Here is an 18,365-nt window from a genome sequence, read left to right as displayed (position 1 = left end):
GTGATTGGTTTCCAGAACCCAAGCAGGCAACCACAGATAATTTCTTCGTCTCAAGGTCTTCCACTTTGACCACATCTGCAAAGTCGCTTTTGTCATGAAAGATAATATACTCACAGTTTTGGGGGGATTAGGTGTGGACTTCTGGGGTAGGGAGCATTATTCTGCCTACCCCAGCTATAATTAATTTTTTAACATTTAAAAATCAAATCTGAAAAATATGCCTTGACTTTCCAACTAGGGAAAGTCTCCATTTTTTAGGCTAGCATTTACCCACATTCCTTTTTTAAAATTTTTATTGAATTCACTGGGTTAATAAAATGACATAGACTTCAAGTGTACAACTCTATAAAATATCAACTGTATATTGTACTGAGTGTTTACCACCCAAAGCCAATTTCAGTGAACTGCCTATTTTTTCCAGACTGAGTTTAACTATTCTCATTTCCTTTGGGAAGCTACCAAGCTACTACCTCCATCCCAAGCTACAGACGTTTTCTCACTTAATAGTGTAGGTGCCAGAGCCAGACTGCCAGTGCCTGAATCTTGGCCCCACTACTGATTGTGTCTCTGGGCGAATCCAATAAACTCTCAGATGCCTCAGCTGTAACATGGTGCTTAACAATGCCTACCTCAGAGGGTTTCTGCAAAGGGTTAATATAAAACTGTATTTATTAGGTTGCCTGGCATGCAATAAGCATTCAGTATGCACGAGTAATTGTTACAGTGCTAGATGCCACATTTTACAAATTATTTTCTTGTGCAACTCACGAAAAGAAGCCCTACAAACGCAAGAAGTTAGGTGTTCTTGCTCAGTTCACTGCCTGAAACTATGCCCTGGGGTCTAGCAGACATACACTAAATAGTTGTTGTATGAATACCTACTTACTAAAGACAGAGAGTGCCACAATCACAATTATTCCCCCCCGCAGTTAGGAACAGGGCCTCACACACAGAAGATGCACAATAGGTACTTATGGGCCGAAGGAATGAACGGAGATGGTCCAATGTGGAGTGACCCCAGACGGCAGACAGTACTGCATCGAAGAGGCCAAAGAGATTAAGGAATATTCCAGTTTGTCTTTAAAAACGTTTTATTTAAAAAATAAAATTATAAACAAAATACAGAAAAATATTGACACCTGTGATAACAAGAAAATGACTCCTAGTCTCTAGGGCAGTTTATTATCCTGGAAGAGCAAAATCATGAGTTTCATAAAGAAATTTCATTGTGCAAAGGAGGAATGTACTTTTTTAAGGTTCATTTGTAATAGGTATTTGGCATTGACAGAAAAAGTATTCCTGTTATACATTCAACATTTTGCAGCATATTTACATTCAAGTTACACTTCCAAATTCTATGCCAAATACAGCCTAACTCACCATCAAGATTCCCTAAAATATTACTAAAATTCTATTTGGTAGAAGTGCATTACAATTTTATTAGAAAATAATTTTATGTTCCTATTAGATCAATTATTTTAACCATTTCAAAAAATTTTACTGACCTTTTCTTCCCTGTTGAAGCCAAGCCTCTTCCACACAAATTAAGCACCAACTGAAATTTGGCCACTTAGGTCATAATTTTTTCCCTCCCTCCCTGGAGATATCATTAAAACTTCCAATGAAAGAACACTGGCACTGATACATCTGTCTTCATGTACAATGGCTGAAACATACTACGGATGTCAGCTGCAGGATTCTAACTTCTTTTTAAAAGATGAAGCACAGATCTCTTTTGGTTGTGACCAAGTTCTTCATCAAAATAAAACACACTCAGAAACCCAGTTTTCTGAAAACTCTTCTCCATTTCCCACACATCCCCCAAATCGAATATTTCTTCATTAACAATTTGTGGATTTGCTTAGATTTTCTAAGTCATACTAGGGTGGCTATCCTAGTTTCCTGATGATTTTCCCATTTCATTTTGTAAATTATGATTTTATTAAAATCAACATAAATTTCAAGTATCTTCCACCTTTGCTACAGTTGTCTGAGAACTTAATTTACTGAAGGGTCAAGATTCCTTGGGGCCTATCTGGGCCTGGCAAACAAAATGTCAAGATTAGAAAATTCTCATGCCTCCAAGAGATTCTAGACTAATCAAACCCACTCATAATGTAGCAATTCTTTTTTAATTATCTCAAATTAAGTTTAGTTTTTAAAAAGTCTAGGAAGATAATTAATGACAAAACAATGGAGACAGGTACATTTCATTTAGCTGAGCTCTTTCTTTCTGATTAACTTCAGGTTGTAACTTCGCCTCCAGGACATGACGACTGGCAGTTGGCAGTAGGTTGCTGAGTTGATACCACTTCTAGTTCAGATTCCCGAACAAAAACCACTGCATCACCACTTACATTTATAAGACACTGTGCCTGTAAGAACGACAGGACAAATCTAGTCATGGATTCGCCAATACAGTCATACTCTTCTGTCACAGTAGGGGCACCACTGTCATCAGAGAAAAGATAGCCCAAGAGAAAACCAAGCAAAAGGTAAGAAGGCAATTCACAGGAGAGAAAATTCAAAAAAGACACTATTATAGTCATTTATTTTTTAAAGGAATCTTTAACAATGTTAAGTGGGTTATCTTAACAAAACTGATAAAATAAATTTATTCTAAAATTTAACCTAAGCAATACTCCTTAGGGTAATCCCCATGAGCAGAATTATACTCCCCATGAATAGAATTATACTTACTAAAAAATAAAAAATAAAAGCCCAGTATGGCCTCACTACGAATGTATTCTTCACCAGCATGGCAATTAGAACCTGACAGCATCACAGTCCAAACTAGAGGGCATTTTTAACTGTCCCCAGTCAGCCACCATTGTACTCCAAAGACCCACCAAGATGATGGGAAGAGTAGTAAACTAGGATCAAAACTTCCAGAAGTATTTGGGAATACTAACTAGTCATCTGGGATGTGAAAACAGCATCTGACCTATGCATGACCATGGTTATTAACATAGGCTTTAGAACATGTTCTAAGCATCAAGCATCAAAGGGCTCTATAAAGAATAAATCTCTTTTGCAGGGGAGGGTGGCAGGTGTGAAGGCTATGAGGGAAATTCACAGGTTCCCGGTCAGAGATAACTATGTCTTACCTGGTTCTTATTTGGATTCTCCATGAAGACACACTGCTTCATTATGTAGGAGACAACAGCATTCCCTCCTAGTGCAGCAACATGAGCTCTCACCATTGCAAATACTTCAGCGATAAAAGCGTGGAGAAAACCACTGACCCCTCCTTCCTACATGATAACACATAGGAAAATCAAACTATATACACGTATACATGAATGTATATAAAATGTCAAAGAATAGATATTAAATCATCCTAAATTATGTTAATATAATGGATAATTTTAATCTCCATGAGGATTTGTTGCATGAAAGAACAAACAAACCTTTACTCAACACATGACTATGATAGGGATTATTATCCTTATTTTTACAAATGATGAAACTGAAGCCCAAAGAATTTGTAATATGCCCATGACTAACTATGGTCACACGACCAGTAAGTAAATGGCAAAGCAGGAATTCAAATTGTTCCTTCATCTTCAACATTTCCCTCCATCAAATCGTTCCCATCCTCATTCAAATAAATTGATGACAAACAATAAACCTCCCTGCTGAACCGTGTTTCAGTCATGCTTGCCTTCTGTCAATTTCTCAAAGGTGTCAAGTATTTTTCCTGACTCAGGGTCTTTGCACATGCTGTTCCTGAAGGCTCCAGCATTGTCACCCAATTTCCTACTAGGGTAACTCATCCAAATCTTCAGATCCTGGCTTACACAGAACTTCCTCAGAGACACCTACCCTGATGGTCAAATCTAAATGCGAGTTCCCTGTTATATTTTCTGATGGCCTCTGTTTTATTTCCTTTGTTACTTACTATCACTAATAGTGATATAATTATTTATTTAATGTCCGTCATGCTCCGGTTCCACTAGGGCATGGTATATTCCATCAGGTCAGGCACTCCATCTGTTTTGTTCACAAGCTTACGATAGATAATACTAGCTATTACATGAAATTTGGTAAGTCTAACCTAGAATCAATCCAGACAGGCTATAGGGGAAAAAAGAGATGTGGCAAAAAACAAAACAAAACAAAACAAAACAACACACTTGTTTGGGCTTTGTCATTAATATCTCCAATCAGACAAAATTCACAAGAATGATGAAATAACATCTATAAAATTACCTCACGTAAAGAAGTGGTTTCCCGAATAAAAAACATGTTAATTATCCCAAGATACTTAGTTATTTTTGCTCCAGGAATGAAAGAAAGAGGTGTCATCTTAACGACCCCAACTGTAGAATTTGTACAGGGTGGAGCGGAACGATTGCGGAAGTTTCCTTCGCCCACTGGACTTGCTTTTTCAACTGCCATAGCTAAAATTGGAGAGAGAAGAGAAAGCCCCAGATCAGATGCCAGTAAATCAATCGTTCCCCAGGGTTTCTGAGAAAGCGGTGACAACACTCAGCTGTCTGTGAGGCTAAGCCGTGTCATGAAAGAAAAGAAACTGTCATGCATTGCATGCGATTAAAACAGAGAGACAAAGAAAAACATAAGAGAAAATGCTGGAATGGAATTCTTTTGGAAGAAAAATGGCATTCCTGCAAAAGAAAATGTTGATGCGGTGTAGTTACACATACAATGATCGTTACAAAGTGAAGAAAAGAAAAAGCGGCAGAGCAATTAAAAATTATCTGCTGGAGGAACAAATTATTACAAAGAGAGTGTGAAAGTTGTTACATTTCCCAGTTTTTCCGTATTTTTCAGACCACTTCATCATTGTCAACTTGTAGATAAACCTTATGTTAACTAGTTGTAATAGATTTCCTTTCCAAACCATTTTGATCAAACTCATAATTTTAAAAACTTAAAAATGACCTTGGCTGTCTAAAAGTTGATTGGTTATAAAATAATATAAATAATAGCTACTGATTATCAAATAACTAGTATAAGCCAGACACACACATACATATATATATCTATAATCCTTATAACAACCCAGAAATACAGATATTATTATCTCCATTTCCACACAAGGAAACTGAGGCCCAGAGAAGTTAAATAACTTGCCCAAGGTCACACGGCTATTAAAATGGCATTTGTACTTTTCAAAACCAGATCTGACTGGTTCCATATCCTATGATTTTTCCTCTAAAACATAGTTCCTTTCCAGGTGCTGTAAACTCTGACACTCAAATACATTTACCTCAAAATCTACCAAAACATATGGAGTATAGATATGGGACATACGATGATCTTGATTCTATCAGTGAGATTAAGAGTTAAGTACTCTCTCTCCAGAAATACCTCATTCTTTCAGCCCTCTGGATGTCACACTTAGAAAACTGACACATGCCATATGCTAGATAGTAACTTAGGTCCTGGAAGAGTATCTCTTCAAAAAGAGAGTTGAAAATATCCTTCTGCTAGAATAATATAATATCTACTTATATACTTTTAAGAATACCTTCACAAAAAGTAAAATTTTAAAAACACAATTCTACAGTTAAAACTAATAAATCTAAAGGCCCTTCAATAACTTTTGCTAAATGACCTTTAGTCTGCAGCTTTCACACTCCAAAACATGATTGATTGGCAATGTTATTACTGGGCAGAAAAGTCTAGCCTTCACCACTGGGAAATCAGAGATATGCTTCTCAGATCATAATGTGGTAGAAACATCCGCCTACTTGTCTTAATTGATCCGCGCCTTATGGTCTGAGCTTTCAGTTTAATGAGCTCTATCCAGCTGCTGCATCTGTCTGCAAAGGAACTGTAATCAACTGACGTTGCTGGAAACACAGACAGAAAACAAAAGAAAAAAATATGTATGACGTCTTACTCGTCATAACACTCCTTCTAATGATGTAATTTAACTGTTACATAGAAAAAGAATGGTCCTTTTCAAGTCAGACAAGAGAGACAGTAAAGAGTCAAGCTTGAGACACTGATTTGTCCAAAACCAGTTTCTCAGGGAGCGGGCTGAACGTCTTCGGCGATGTCATAGTTGTGTGATCTCTTGGGGAAAACAAAAGTGGGTTTAACAGAAGTGTCAGTGAAAGGACCATGTGCTGTGTTTTAACTAACTTCCTCCCCACCGCCCCTGCCATTCTGTTTAGTTTACAATGTCTTAGCTGTTTATATTTTAGAACTTTGATTTGTAATTCCACCTTTTTGAATAATTGTCTTCCCTATTTCTACCGTAAAATCAAAACTAAAAATAATGAGAGTCAAATGTTGAAGAATACATGAAAATATCTCTAGTTGATTTATCTTTTATTAAAATACTTTCTTTCCACCATGATCAACAGGAAAGCCAAAGGGTCGTTTCTGTCCATATTATCTTTCCATGGGTGATTTTGGCAACAAAGCTCATGATAATGGGGTAGGTGGCAGGTGTGAGCCTAACAAGTTGTCCTTTTAAAAAGAATAACTTCTACTACTATTGAGCTTTTAAAAATTATGAAGAAGCTAAAATGTTATTTTTAGAAACTGGGAAACTATGAAAATGCTAAAAAATTGCTATTAGTTTTATTAATATTTTTGAGACACACTCTAACTACAATAAAGCCACATTTTGGTGTCTATTCCACTGTCCAGTGCATTTCTCCAATGTGTGCATGTTTCTGCACCACACACTAGAATTCCACACCTTTGGTGACTATTTGCTTAATTAGATGAACTCACCTCTCTGTGCAGCTGGTATACCTGAGTTAGAACTTGCAATCTCCAGGTGTTCTAATAAGACAATATGAACAACATTAGCTTGGACGCTAAATACAAGCCAGTATCTCTTCTTTGCTGTTTGTAAATACTCTCTATAAGCCAGATGAATGGGAGGAAATCTTATGGCTTCATTGTAAAAGCAAACCAACAGAATTATTAAGGTTTAAAATGCAATATCTATTGCTACATACAAGTAAAAACTAGCTCAGTTAATACCATGCCAAAGAAGACAAAAAGAGTTTCAGAAATTTTATAGACATGAGAAAATATAAACACAGTAACAAAATGTTAGTAGGATGAAAATAGAATGTGAGAAAACTGGGCGGAGAAAAGGTCAATGTATAGGGAAGAGAATCTGAAATGAAACATGCAAGGGAAATACCTACAGGTGAAAGAACTAGTAAGGCTGAAAACTATAGACAAAGCAATGACCAATGTCTCACAGATAAATACAAGCTCCTTACTAGCCAAAACCCCCACCCACCCACCTTACCACCAACTCCTTCAGTCAAGGACTTCGCTATCAACAGCTTCCTCTGGTGGTATCGAAACTTTGCGGAATGAAAAAGTGACTGCTCTCCATAGAAATAACCACGAATCCCAATCACTTCCTTTCCAGTACCTCATAAAATAGCATCCAGAATTTTCTCAGATATTTTATATTTTTATTATAGATATTTAAGGCATTGTGTAAATTTAAACAGTACTATTTTAAAAATCATCTATTTCTAATGTTCAGGCTCTAGGCACACTAGCATGTTTGAATTTTTTTTCAAAGAATTTTGTAACTGAAGGAATAGTGTCAAGTTACAAATAACTCACAAGGAACACAGAATTATTGGGGTCAGCCAGTTTTTAAAAAAAATTATAAACAGCCCTGGCTGGCGTAGGACAGTGGATTAAGTGCAGGCTGCGAACCAGGCATTGCAGGTTCTCAGTCAGGGCACATGCCTAGGTTGCAGGCCATGGCCCCCAGCAACCGCAACCGCACATTCCTCTCTCTCTCTCTCTCTCCCCCGCTTCCCTCTCTAAAAATAAATAAAATCTTTAAAAAAAAATTATAAATGAAGTAAATATTTTTGTCTCTGCCTAATGTGTTGATATTTTGGTAACATTCTTAAATTAATCAAAGTTATGCTTTTCAAAAATAAGATTTATACAAAACGTTTCTGATGAGTAGATGCAAGGAAGTATCTCCCATGTCCCACCCCTCCCCCATTTCATAGGTCAAGTGGCCTCTAGCTAACGCTGAGTGTACAGTGGCTGACCTTGCTCTTCCTACAGCGTAGAGCTAATGAATCAAAGGGACCACCAGGTGGGGTCCGCACAATGTCTGCGAGGGTGCTATGCTGTGCACATGCCCTGGTAAATACGCCCTCAGACTTTACATCTAGACAGGGAGGTGTCCTCTGGACTTAGGATCCTGAGGGGCACTGGAAGCCCAGAGAAAGGTGGAATCTACAGGAAGAAGGCCAGAACAGAACTGACATTTGGAGGCTTACCAGATCTCTAGGGACATCTCGTCATGAAAACAAACCCAGTGCTGGGACAGCAAGAGGCCTGCCCTGGGTTACATATCCCAGGAGGGTTCCAGGGCTCTCACATGCCCTCAGGGAGTATAGAATTACAGAAAATACAGTCAGCATTAGGAATTCTATGAAAGTTTTTAAAATGGGGAGGGGGAAGTAGGAGGGGAAGCAAAAAAATGTGAAAATTACAAAAATGAAATTATTTCCCATATCTCAATAATATCTGGGTAATGTGGGAGTCCCCAGTAGCAACTATATATAACTTAACGGCAAATGCCCACAAAAAGAACTTAAACGTAGAAGGTATCTGTTCCCATCTCTAAATACACATATAGCAAGTGAACAATACAAAGGTATATAATGATATGTAAAATCTTTGCATTAAAAAAAAGAGTATTTTTACAAAGACAGGTGATAAGCTATGAAGAGTTGTTGCCTTGCCCTGGCTGGTGTGGCTCAGGTGGCTGGAGCGTCGTCCTGCACAGCAAAAGGTTGGGGATTTGATTCTCCATCAGAGCACATACCTAGGGGTTGCAGGTTCCAACCCCAGTCAGGGCATGTGTGGGAGGCAACCAATCGATGTTTCTCCCACATACTGATGTTTCTCTCCCCACTCCCCTCTCTCTAAAATCAATAAACATTTTTAAGAAAGAGTATGCATCTTGGGAAGGGAAATAAAGGGAAAAAGATGCTTTACTGGACTATATCATTTTTTGGTAGGATTTGAATTTTTCACCATCTGCATTTACTACTTTTTTCAAAAAATTTTACAAAGGATGGGGAAGAGGGAAATTTAAAAAAAAATGTTTATTCCCAGCTCTCAAATATGAGTGTGTGAATTAAAATCTGAAAAAAAAAAAAAACAACCCAAAGTTGTAAAATTGAATATATTCTTAAGAGAAAGGGTGAGTTGAGAAGATTTATCTCACTTAAGGAGAGCAGGTTCATCTTTAATAAGTTTGCTATGATCTTAATTTTTCTCCCTGAGAAAAGGCCCAAAATGAACGAGTCTTGGCAGCAGGTGAACAGCAGCACCTAGACTGGTCTAAATACCTCCAGTATCTCATGACCTTGGGCTCCGAGCCACACTAACTCTGTCTGATTACAATCTGCCTTCCCAGCTAATAAGCTCTACAGAGTTTAGGTATTACAAATATAAGTTCATTGAAAAACTAGTAATTCTGGTTAAAAAGAAATCTTAAAAATACATATATAATCTCTAAGCCAATACTAAAAAAAAAAAGAAAAAAAAAGACAACCCTTCATATACAGGAAAAGAAATCTTATTAAAAGTCTTTTGGGCTTGGTTGAGAGCTAATGCTTATTTGGACCATTTGTACATCTACATGGGAGAGTTTGAGACAAACATTTCTTATGTGCGGTCCCCATTCTAGTTGCAAAGAGAGTCCCAATCAAGCCACATAGCAGCCTGCTTCTCTTATAATTTCCTTTCCCACTAAATACAAGAAAAATATTCTTTTGCTTTTTAAAAAAGCACAAATAAGTGATAGCCCTGTTATCCCCAAATGACCCGAGAAAGTTAGCATGGCAAACAGAATGTGCGGTTTTATTACTCTCTTAGCATGCTCTAACACTGTACAACAAGCCCTGGTGATATTGGGGTGGGGACTAACCTAAGTTAAAAGCAGTTTAGTGAAAATGAGTAAATTGATGATAAAAAAAAATGTGGCAAGGACTCTTTCTCCTTCAATGACACATGCTCCTCCAACATTTCTGCAGTTTGAGACGTCCCTAGTCTCCCAAATAATTTGTCACACCAATGACAAAGATGTCGATCAGCTATGATACAGTTCTACACTGACTACTCATTCCTCTGACCACCTGTTCACTGTATATTGTTAGAATTTTCAGATCATCTTTGCTCTGAATAATTAAATATTTGAGACAATCTTATCTGGTCATCTTACGAAAATTACTAAAACTGAAAAAGTTCCTGGAAATTATGAAAAGATGCACTGGTGGGTTAAAATATGTGCTATCAGGCATCTTTACAATTTATGTTGTATTTTTCTATTTAAACATTCTTAGTTTAAGTTATTATGATCAAAATTTGGGTTCCTTTACGAACAAAATTTATGTTCCTTTAGGCATTTCCACCAATCTATAATGCATTGATTAGCTAAACATTATAATTATAAAATCTGGCTTAATGACCAAATTAAAGGATATAAACTTTGTCTATAGTGATATTCAAATACTGGCAGATTGAAAACGAAATTGCCATATTATAGTTAAAAATTATTAAGGCATAGAGAAAGGTATTAATAGCTTCAATTTGGATAGTCCACAAGGGAAAAAAATTCAACTGCAAAGGTAATACCTACCTTAGAGGACAAAGACAATTAGCTTTTCTATCTGGGTTTGTTAAAGCTTCCAACTAAAGGTTCACAACATCCTAAACTACCTGCCTTTTTTTTTTAATCCCTTTGTACTGTTTTCCTGCTTTCATTACCAGGTATCCATTCCTCCTTTCACTACCATCTCTTTCAGTGTCTCTTCCAAACAATCCCTGCTTTCTACCAGTAACTTGTTTTGATTTTTCTTTGCTTTTTACTACCTCATCCTCTGATTCTGGATTTCACTATCTTCAAGCTGCCTTAAAGAAGCTAAGATTCTTTCACCCTACTTCTCCATCAATTCTCTTTGCTTCCTTCTTATTTTGGGGGTAAGTTTTTCACACATTTTCCTCTTTAGTTTCTATTTTCGGCTCCTTCTCCTTCCCCTCAGCCTCTCTCCCTTTCAGAATCTCTTGTGGATTATTGTGGCCAACACAGAGAACTTTTTATTGTTGATGCCATCTGGTCATCGAGACAAAATATATTTTAAAAAGAGGGAGAGAGAGAGAAAAAATACATGCAATGAATTGTTAATATATAGTTATTTCAGTTAGTATAAAGAATTATATATACTTGTAAGAGCTCAAAACCATTAGTTGGCATGGGAAAAATAAAAGCTAACTATGAAGTTTTTATAGATTTATAACTCTAATTGCTAGTTTAAAATAAGGAAAGTCATTAAATTTAAAAAGTTACACTATCTTTTAAAATCAAATTTGATTTAACAAAAAGAAACAAATAACTCTATAAGCCTACATAAAAAACTTCTGAAGTGGGTACCTAATTTTGGCATACAACGTTTGAGAAAAAGCCCACTTGTTTCCCTTTATATTGAAATCCAGACTTTGGCCTGCGCTTGTCACATCAGTCAGCATCTGCTTAATGAAAAGTGGGACCTTGCTAGCCTCTAGCTTGTGCCACTGAGCATGAGGAAAGCGTACAGCAAAATGAAAGCAGCAACAAGGTGGGTATAAAAAACTTTTCTTCTATGCAGTTTTATCCAACAATATATAAAAACTAATACTAACTTAATTAAACCTTTTTAGTCTTAAAACTCTCACTTTTGGTGAAAATGACTGTCCTATTATAGATGAGTTTATAAAGTATTTGAGATATACTTATAGCAGTATGTAATTCATATACTTTGGTCATTAATATAAGTTCTTAAGCCCTACAACATGGTATCTAATATCTTGAGATTTACATCTTTAAAAGTGTACCCAAAGTAACATGCTAACATTTATGAAAATTACATGTATAAAATTCTTGAGATCAACTATAGTCTATGAGAAAAATATTACTCATTTTTTTTAGCTTTCACCCAGATTAGTTTCACTCAGATTCCCCATTTTTACTATATTGATCTCTTCTTTTCTATACATATCATTTTTAAAGTCTCCTGAAACTACTTCAGGGAAAATTTAAGTGTAGACATTAATAGGAAAAACATCATGCAAGTAGTATAAAAATTTGCTACAGCCATTTTTTTCTCATAACACAGCCTCATGTGAAAATAAGTAATTTATGTCAATGCCACATCATCTATGATCCTCACAATATCCATGACCTTCACATGATAATGTCCTTTAAGAAATTACTTCAACTCAGCACCTTTTAATATTTAAAATCAGAAAAATCAAGACAAGGTAACACCAAGTCAACCACGAATTTGAGACATAACTCAAACTATTTTGTCACCTTGAGAAACAAAACCAAATATAACAAAAGTTGGAAGGAAAAACTGAACAGGGATGGACAATTCAGGCCCAAGCTTACTCTACACACAGAATTAGGTCACATGTAATTGTAGCATCTCTACTTTACATGACATTCACTCATTGTCAATAACAAAAAGAGAAAAGGTTTATCTACAAGTGAAAAGATGGAAGTATTAATAAACATAACTGTGCTTAGCTCTTGAAACTTCTCTGTCAACATAAAAGGAAACAAAAATTTTAACAAATCATCCTATTTGTGTTAAGAACATGAAAAATAAATGAGAATCCAAAGTTTTCAGAATTTAAAATAAAAAAGCTCTACCAGCTTAGCTAACTGAACTAACAAAACTATAAAAATTATATATTTATTTACTTCTTAGTGCTAGTGGCTGCATATAAGAAAGTAAAAGCGTTTTTGAGCATTTATTCCTAGTACTCTTACCTCTTTCTTTTCCTGTTTCCTCTAAATTGTTAAGGTTCAACTTTTTCCAGATATTTCTATTTTCCACTCAAAGCCTTTCTTTAGTTACAATGCTCAGTTACTACAATCATGTTATAACACTCTATTATAACATTCTTCAGACCTTTTCAAAACTCATCCTATCCCCAAATCTTGAAAAATATTTTCTTTAAGATAACTTTTTCAAATGTATTTGGTGTAGCCCATATTCTCCTGAAAAGACTTTGAGGGAGCAAAGACAATAAATACACATGCAACACAAACCACAATTTACAAAACTATTTATAACAGGTACAGATAAACTTTGTAACATTGATGATTTAGAAATGTAATATTTAAGGAGAAGCACATAGGTTTTTCAGTTAAGCACTTAGTATAAAAAGTTTCATATGCATTAGTAGTAATTGTGATGAAACCGATCACTATGAAGATGGTGATGATGGTGGTAATAAAGGTGAAATGATCTGATTCAGTTGTTTTCCAACTTTGAAATCCTTCTTTCAAACAAAATCCCATACAGAAAACAGATAGGTAAAAGCACACTGAACCGAAGCTGCTCTAGTTTGGATGGAGGGTTGGGGGTCCAGAGACCTATCTGCTCACTCTCCTGCTGTCCTCAGTTCCCTCCCTGCCCACCCTGTCTCCTGGGAAGTCATGAAGCACCTCTGAAGAAATTCCATGGTTTAAAAATTATTGCTTTAACTGATTAGAAGCTATTTGGAAAATTTTAAGCTCAGTGTGACCTCAGGCACAATTTAGGTTTTGATTTGTTTTTAATAAGAACAATAATACAGAAACCCGAGGAACTAAAGAATTTTAAAAGCTACAGGGAACTTTAATCCTTTCACATTTTACAGACAAGAAACTCAAGTTTAAATTGGCCTAAGGTCTCACACTTATCAGTAGCAGAACCAAGAAAAGATCCCAGGTCTGTTGCTTTATTACTTCACTGCTGGTCCCTCTCAGTGCCCCCTAAGATGAACAGCACATATTTTAAGTATTGTTCAGATATTATTTAATCCTCTCAAATTCTTCTTTGCTTTTCAATTCACAGTCTCTTTTGTACAAAACATACTAATGACAAGAAGTACTAGTTATAATTACCTTTGAAAACATTTTGAAAGCTCTTACAGAGAATTCAAGTTACCAGTACAGATAAGGCAAACTTACACAGATTTTTAACATGGCAAAACAGAGCTAACAGGACCCAACTACACATTTATGTACTATTGATTTGCAATTAATCAAATCTTTTTTGTTGATTGGTTTTTTTATTATGTTTTTCTTCCCCCTACATTTCAGGGTAAAGATAAATAAAAATGATCCCTAAAAGTGGTTTGGAACTAACTTTGTGTTAAATACAAGTCTTTGTATAAAGTAGGTGTTAAAAAAATGTCTAGTCAGTTCATTGGAGACTCTTAAGAGTTCTACTTTCTATTCTTGAAGCTATATTTAATTTATAAATCTGAACTTAGATTACCTTTGGATTTGATTTTTCTTTTCTGTTCTTTCAAGGAAGTTGAGGTATACAAAAATTCTCCATTGATGTTGGGAACCAGCCCTGCCTGGTTTCAGAAGCTATAACTCCCTCTGGCTAAGGCTGAGTAAAGAGACTTTGGGACCATAAACCCCTAAGGAGACAAAGCTTATCTCCCTGTCAGGGGCGCCACTTCTGCCCCCTTTTATTTCACCCTGCTTGGCCACAGGTGGATGACTGGTTAGCCAATGACGGGTAAGGTTCCTCAAGGGAGGGATGACCTAAGACAGGCATGGTCATGAAGGGGCCCACAGTAAGAAAGAGGGAGTGATGGACCCTCGCCCCTCAGCTTTGACATAGCCTGAGTCCTCATTCTGTCTGCAAGAAGTCTCCTAATCTCTTGGCTGCCTCACTTCCCCTGCCTGACTTAAGCCTGAAAGAATGCCAGAGGGTGGTACAGCCCTGGGCAGGAATGGGTGGTTCCTTTGGGTGATCAAGTCTAAGAAAGAATGCATAAAATCCTGTGAAACCTGCTTTGCTAAGAATGTCCTCAACTTTCTGATAAGGGTCCAAGCGTGAAAGGAGTTTATTTCCCAAACTTCTATAGCCCTTTAGCTAACTGACTCTGACTCAGAATAAGCCCTCTTAGTTCTTTGTATGTTATCTATTGTTCGATCCTTACTGCCTGACAATTATTGATGAGGCTTACCTTCCTGTGCAATTCCTGTGCAAACTGAACCCAATAAAAGCCCACTAAGGAACAAGTTCCTGGCCCTTCTCCTTTGAGAGATTGGCCACCTTTCCTCCCCAAGCAGATCGCGTGTTGGTAGACTTATTTTCATCCATGGCGCATGGTGCGGGGGGGGGGGGGGGATCTGTGGGTGGAGCCCCCACACACACAGAGTTCTAAGTTATACTTTTAATTTAAACAAAAGAAATAAGGGACCACAGTTACTATGTTAAAAAGTTCAGAATTTGAAAGTAGTTCATCTTTTCATCTTCAAAATATGAAACAGGATCTATTTATCTCCATGGATAGGATTTGCACTGATTTAGTAAAGACTACTGACATGCATGCAATATGAATATAAAACATTTCTGTATTACACCTAATTTGGTATCAGATAGTATAACTGACAAGTAGAGATCATGAAATAACTTCACTTGTATTATAAAACATAAAAATTAGAAAAGCCAATATAGTTTTAAATAGTAAATGCATCATTTCTCAGAATAAAACATTTAGGAAAAAACACAAACTACATTTACCATATACATAACGCTATAAAATAAGGTATGCTAATTCTGTAAATTTTATAATACAAATTACACTGAAATCAGAAGAGAAATGGAAAAAACTACCTTTCTCTCCAAAGAGTGTACAGATCTAAGTGAAATTTCTAAATTGTTATTAAGTTAAGGGACAATCACTTTGCATTTGAAAAAAAATGAAAGCACCTTTGAGTATGTAAAAATGTTTCTCAATGGCACCCCAGGCACCCAAAGACAAAAAAGCACATCCCTTTCTCGCATTATTACTGCCGCCCCAAATCTCTCCAAACGCCTACTGAAGAAAATAGGTAATTTGTTTTCATTTTCAAAATGAAAATTTTTGTAAAGGTGCAGTTGTTGCTGAAAAAATATTTACCAAATATAATACAAATTTCAAATATATCATGTGTAAATAATTACTTTGGAAAATCCAAATCTCTGAAAATAAAACTTTAATACATTTGACATATAAAAATGGAGTACCATATGAAAGATTACCTTAATAATATATGCTGAGATTACTTGAGTGACTAAAATAAGAACATTACTTTTTCCTCTTTATGAACACAAACACACAATGAAGGAATCAAGAATAAATCTCCATCTCAAGATTAAATAAGATTACCTACAATAACACAGCAAGTGAAAGACACTAACAACTAGAATCTGTGTTTGCATTTTCCTTATTTAACCAACCTTTAGCTGGTGGAAAAGGATGAGAAGGAAGTGAATCTGAACAGAGTTCCAGTGGAAATTGCAGAAGTTCTTCATTATCTGTAGAGCCTTAAGAAACAAGAACAAAACTAGTTATTTATTAATAACCTATTATTAATTTTTAAAAACTAAGAATCTTGGATAACATATATATTCCCCCCTCACTCCAATTTATTTCGGTTATTTTCTCCTTGGTTGCTCCCATAGGGACCCTTCACCTGCAAAGTCTCTTAGCACAGTGCCTTGCAAATAATAATTGTTAAATAATAATTATTATTATCCTACTCTTCGTATCTTTCTAGTTCTATGATACTTAAACTAGCTATTTATCTTCTTTGGCAAATATCTAAACACGTAATTGTTGATAATTAATTCAATGCTATACATGTAGAGTAAAATCAACTTAAAAATTTTAGACAAATCATGAATATTTTATTCAGCCAATGAGTCACTAAACTTTAGAAAGTATACTACCCTGTCCTTTTTTTTTTTTCCAGAACACAGAAGTGGTTTCTAATAATTTGGGTTTCTTTGGAATTTATTAAGAATGGTACTTCCTAAGTTTTATTAAAAAAACAACTCTGAGAATCTGTTGAATCCTAGGGGACCTTTCCTGAGAAAAACACGATGCTCACTTACTACGACAGTAGTTTCGAAAATGCCCTGAGGACCTCCTCAGCTATGATATTAGGGTAGGGTCCTCTAAATTACTGCAGAATATGCTACAATTTGAGTCTATAAAACAGCAGTATCTCTATGTAAATAGCAGCCAACCAGCTATTCACATGTAAAAAGCACCATCAGTCATATGCTTATCCATACTAATTATAATAAAGATAAAAAGTGGCAGATTCTCTTCAATAAAGAGTTCATTTATATAATCTGCCTATCCTCTGTATTTTATCACTGAACTACAAAGCAGACAAACATGAGCTATGATCCCATTCACCATAGATTTACCTCTTTGCAATGACTTTTCAACATGTGTTTTTGTGGTCTGTAAAGCCTGATTTTTGTCAAAAGTTATTGCAACTGCCGTGACTGTGACCTAGAATCACAGAAACAACAGGATCAGCAAAATAATCATTGTCAAAGTAAGTTTCTTACACATATTATTCAATACCACAGAACAAGTTACACTAATTGGCTAATTCACCATTCCTGGTTAAGATTCTCAATCAGAATTATGCATCAGTTCAGACATCAGACTACAACTAAGCTCAACATATACACCTAAATAGAGATCCAGAAAAAGTTCAAGAACCTTGTCTAAAGGATGGGGACTGGAAAAATCCCATGTAAGTACAAATCCTACTGTATGTTTGCTGGAGGACAAATGTGATTCCTCCTTCAGATAACTAGAGTTCAATATATATATATATCTATATACACACACAGTCTGAGTCATGCTAATATGCTGTAAAACATTTTGAAGTAAAACTGTTTATACTTATTTAATTATGGCAAAGTTACATAGCATTAAAACAGATTAGAAAGAAGCTAGAAATCTTCTTTAATAATAGACTAAATCTTCATTACCTGAATTAATTCATCTTCAGGCAGAGACACTGTAAAATTTACATGGCAAAGGCAGCAGGGGATCATAGACCGTAGTTTAAAATACAGGCTCTATTCAATAGAAAATATTAGCAATGTCACTTCTTTTAATTTAAAAATTTACAAAACCTGACATTTTAACACACATTATATTATGGCAGATGGAACATTTAAAGGATTGAAACAAAACTATCTACTTGTTTTCTCTATTCTTACATTAAGAATACATTTTTAACATTTAAGCAGATAGTGAAGTTTAATCCTATTTATTGATGTCATAAAAAGTTACATAAGAAAAAGGTATTTTAAATTTGCATACACACAATATATTTTTATTAATTTTAAAACTATGGAATAACTTAAAATATAATTATTTTATATTGTATGGAATATTAAAATAGAAAGGACAACTTAAGCATTTTACCTGATGGCACAGTGAAGATGGATATGTAAAAAAAATAATTGAGCCCATAACTGTGTATTCCAGAAAATATATACACTTTTTTTATTTTAATTTCATAGCTCTTA

At 35.5% G+C, this 18,365-nt stretch overlaps 1 protein-coding gene across 6 annotated transcripts in view; it reads right to left on the bottom strand.

Annotated features, from left to right (window-relative positions):
* Nucleotides 1-1,073: 1,073 nt before the first annotated feature.
* C2CD5 (C2 calcium dependent domain containing 5) overlaps nt 1,074-18,365 on the bottom strand; it is an 87,773-nt gene continuing 70,481 nt past the window's right edge. For 2 of the 6 annotated variants that reach the window (XM_045829201.1, XM_045829197.1), the window contains 8 exons: nt 17,820-17,909; nt 17,241-17,328; nt 16,263-16,349; nt 6,715-6,765; nt 5,718-5,819; nt 4,213-4,403; nt 3,108-3,254; nt 1,074-2,375 (listed from right to left, as the gene is read on the bottom strand). In XM_045829201.1, the coding sequence (XP_045685157.1) occupies nt 2,244-2,375; nt 3,108-3,254; nt 4,213-4,403; nt 5,718-5,819; nt 6,715-6,765; nt 16,263-16,349; nt 17,241-17,328; nt 17,820-17,909 (888 nt within the window). In that variant the 3' untranslated portion in view covers nt 1,074-2,243. The remainder of the gene's footprint in view (nt 2,376-3,107; nt 3,255-4,212; nt 4,404-5,717; nt 5,820-6,714; nt 6,766-16,262; nt 16,350-17,240; nt 17,329-17,819; nt 17,910-18,365) is intronic. The other 4 variants (XM_045829200.1, XM_045829202.1, XM_045829199.1 and 1 more) reach the window with 3 other exon arrangements.

Source organism: Phyllostomus hastatus, unplaced genomic scaffold, assembly GCF_019186645.2.
Source record: "Phyllostomus hastatus isolate PE091 unplaced genomic scaffold, TTU_PhHast_1.1 phas_scaffold_93, whole genome shotgun sequence".
NCBI classification, from domain to species: domain Eukaryota; kingdom Metazoa; phylum Chordata; class Mammalia; order Chiroptera; family Phyllostomidae; genus Phyllostomus; species Phyllostomus hastatus.
This window is presented reverse-complemented; position numbering and strand designations above follow the sequence as displayed.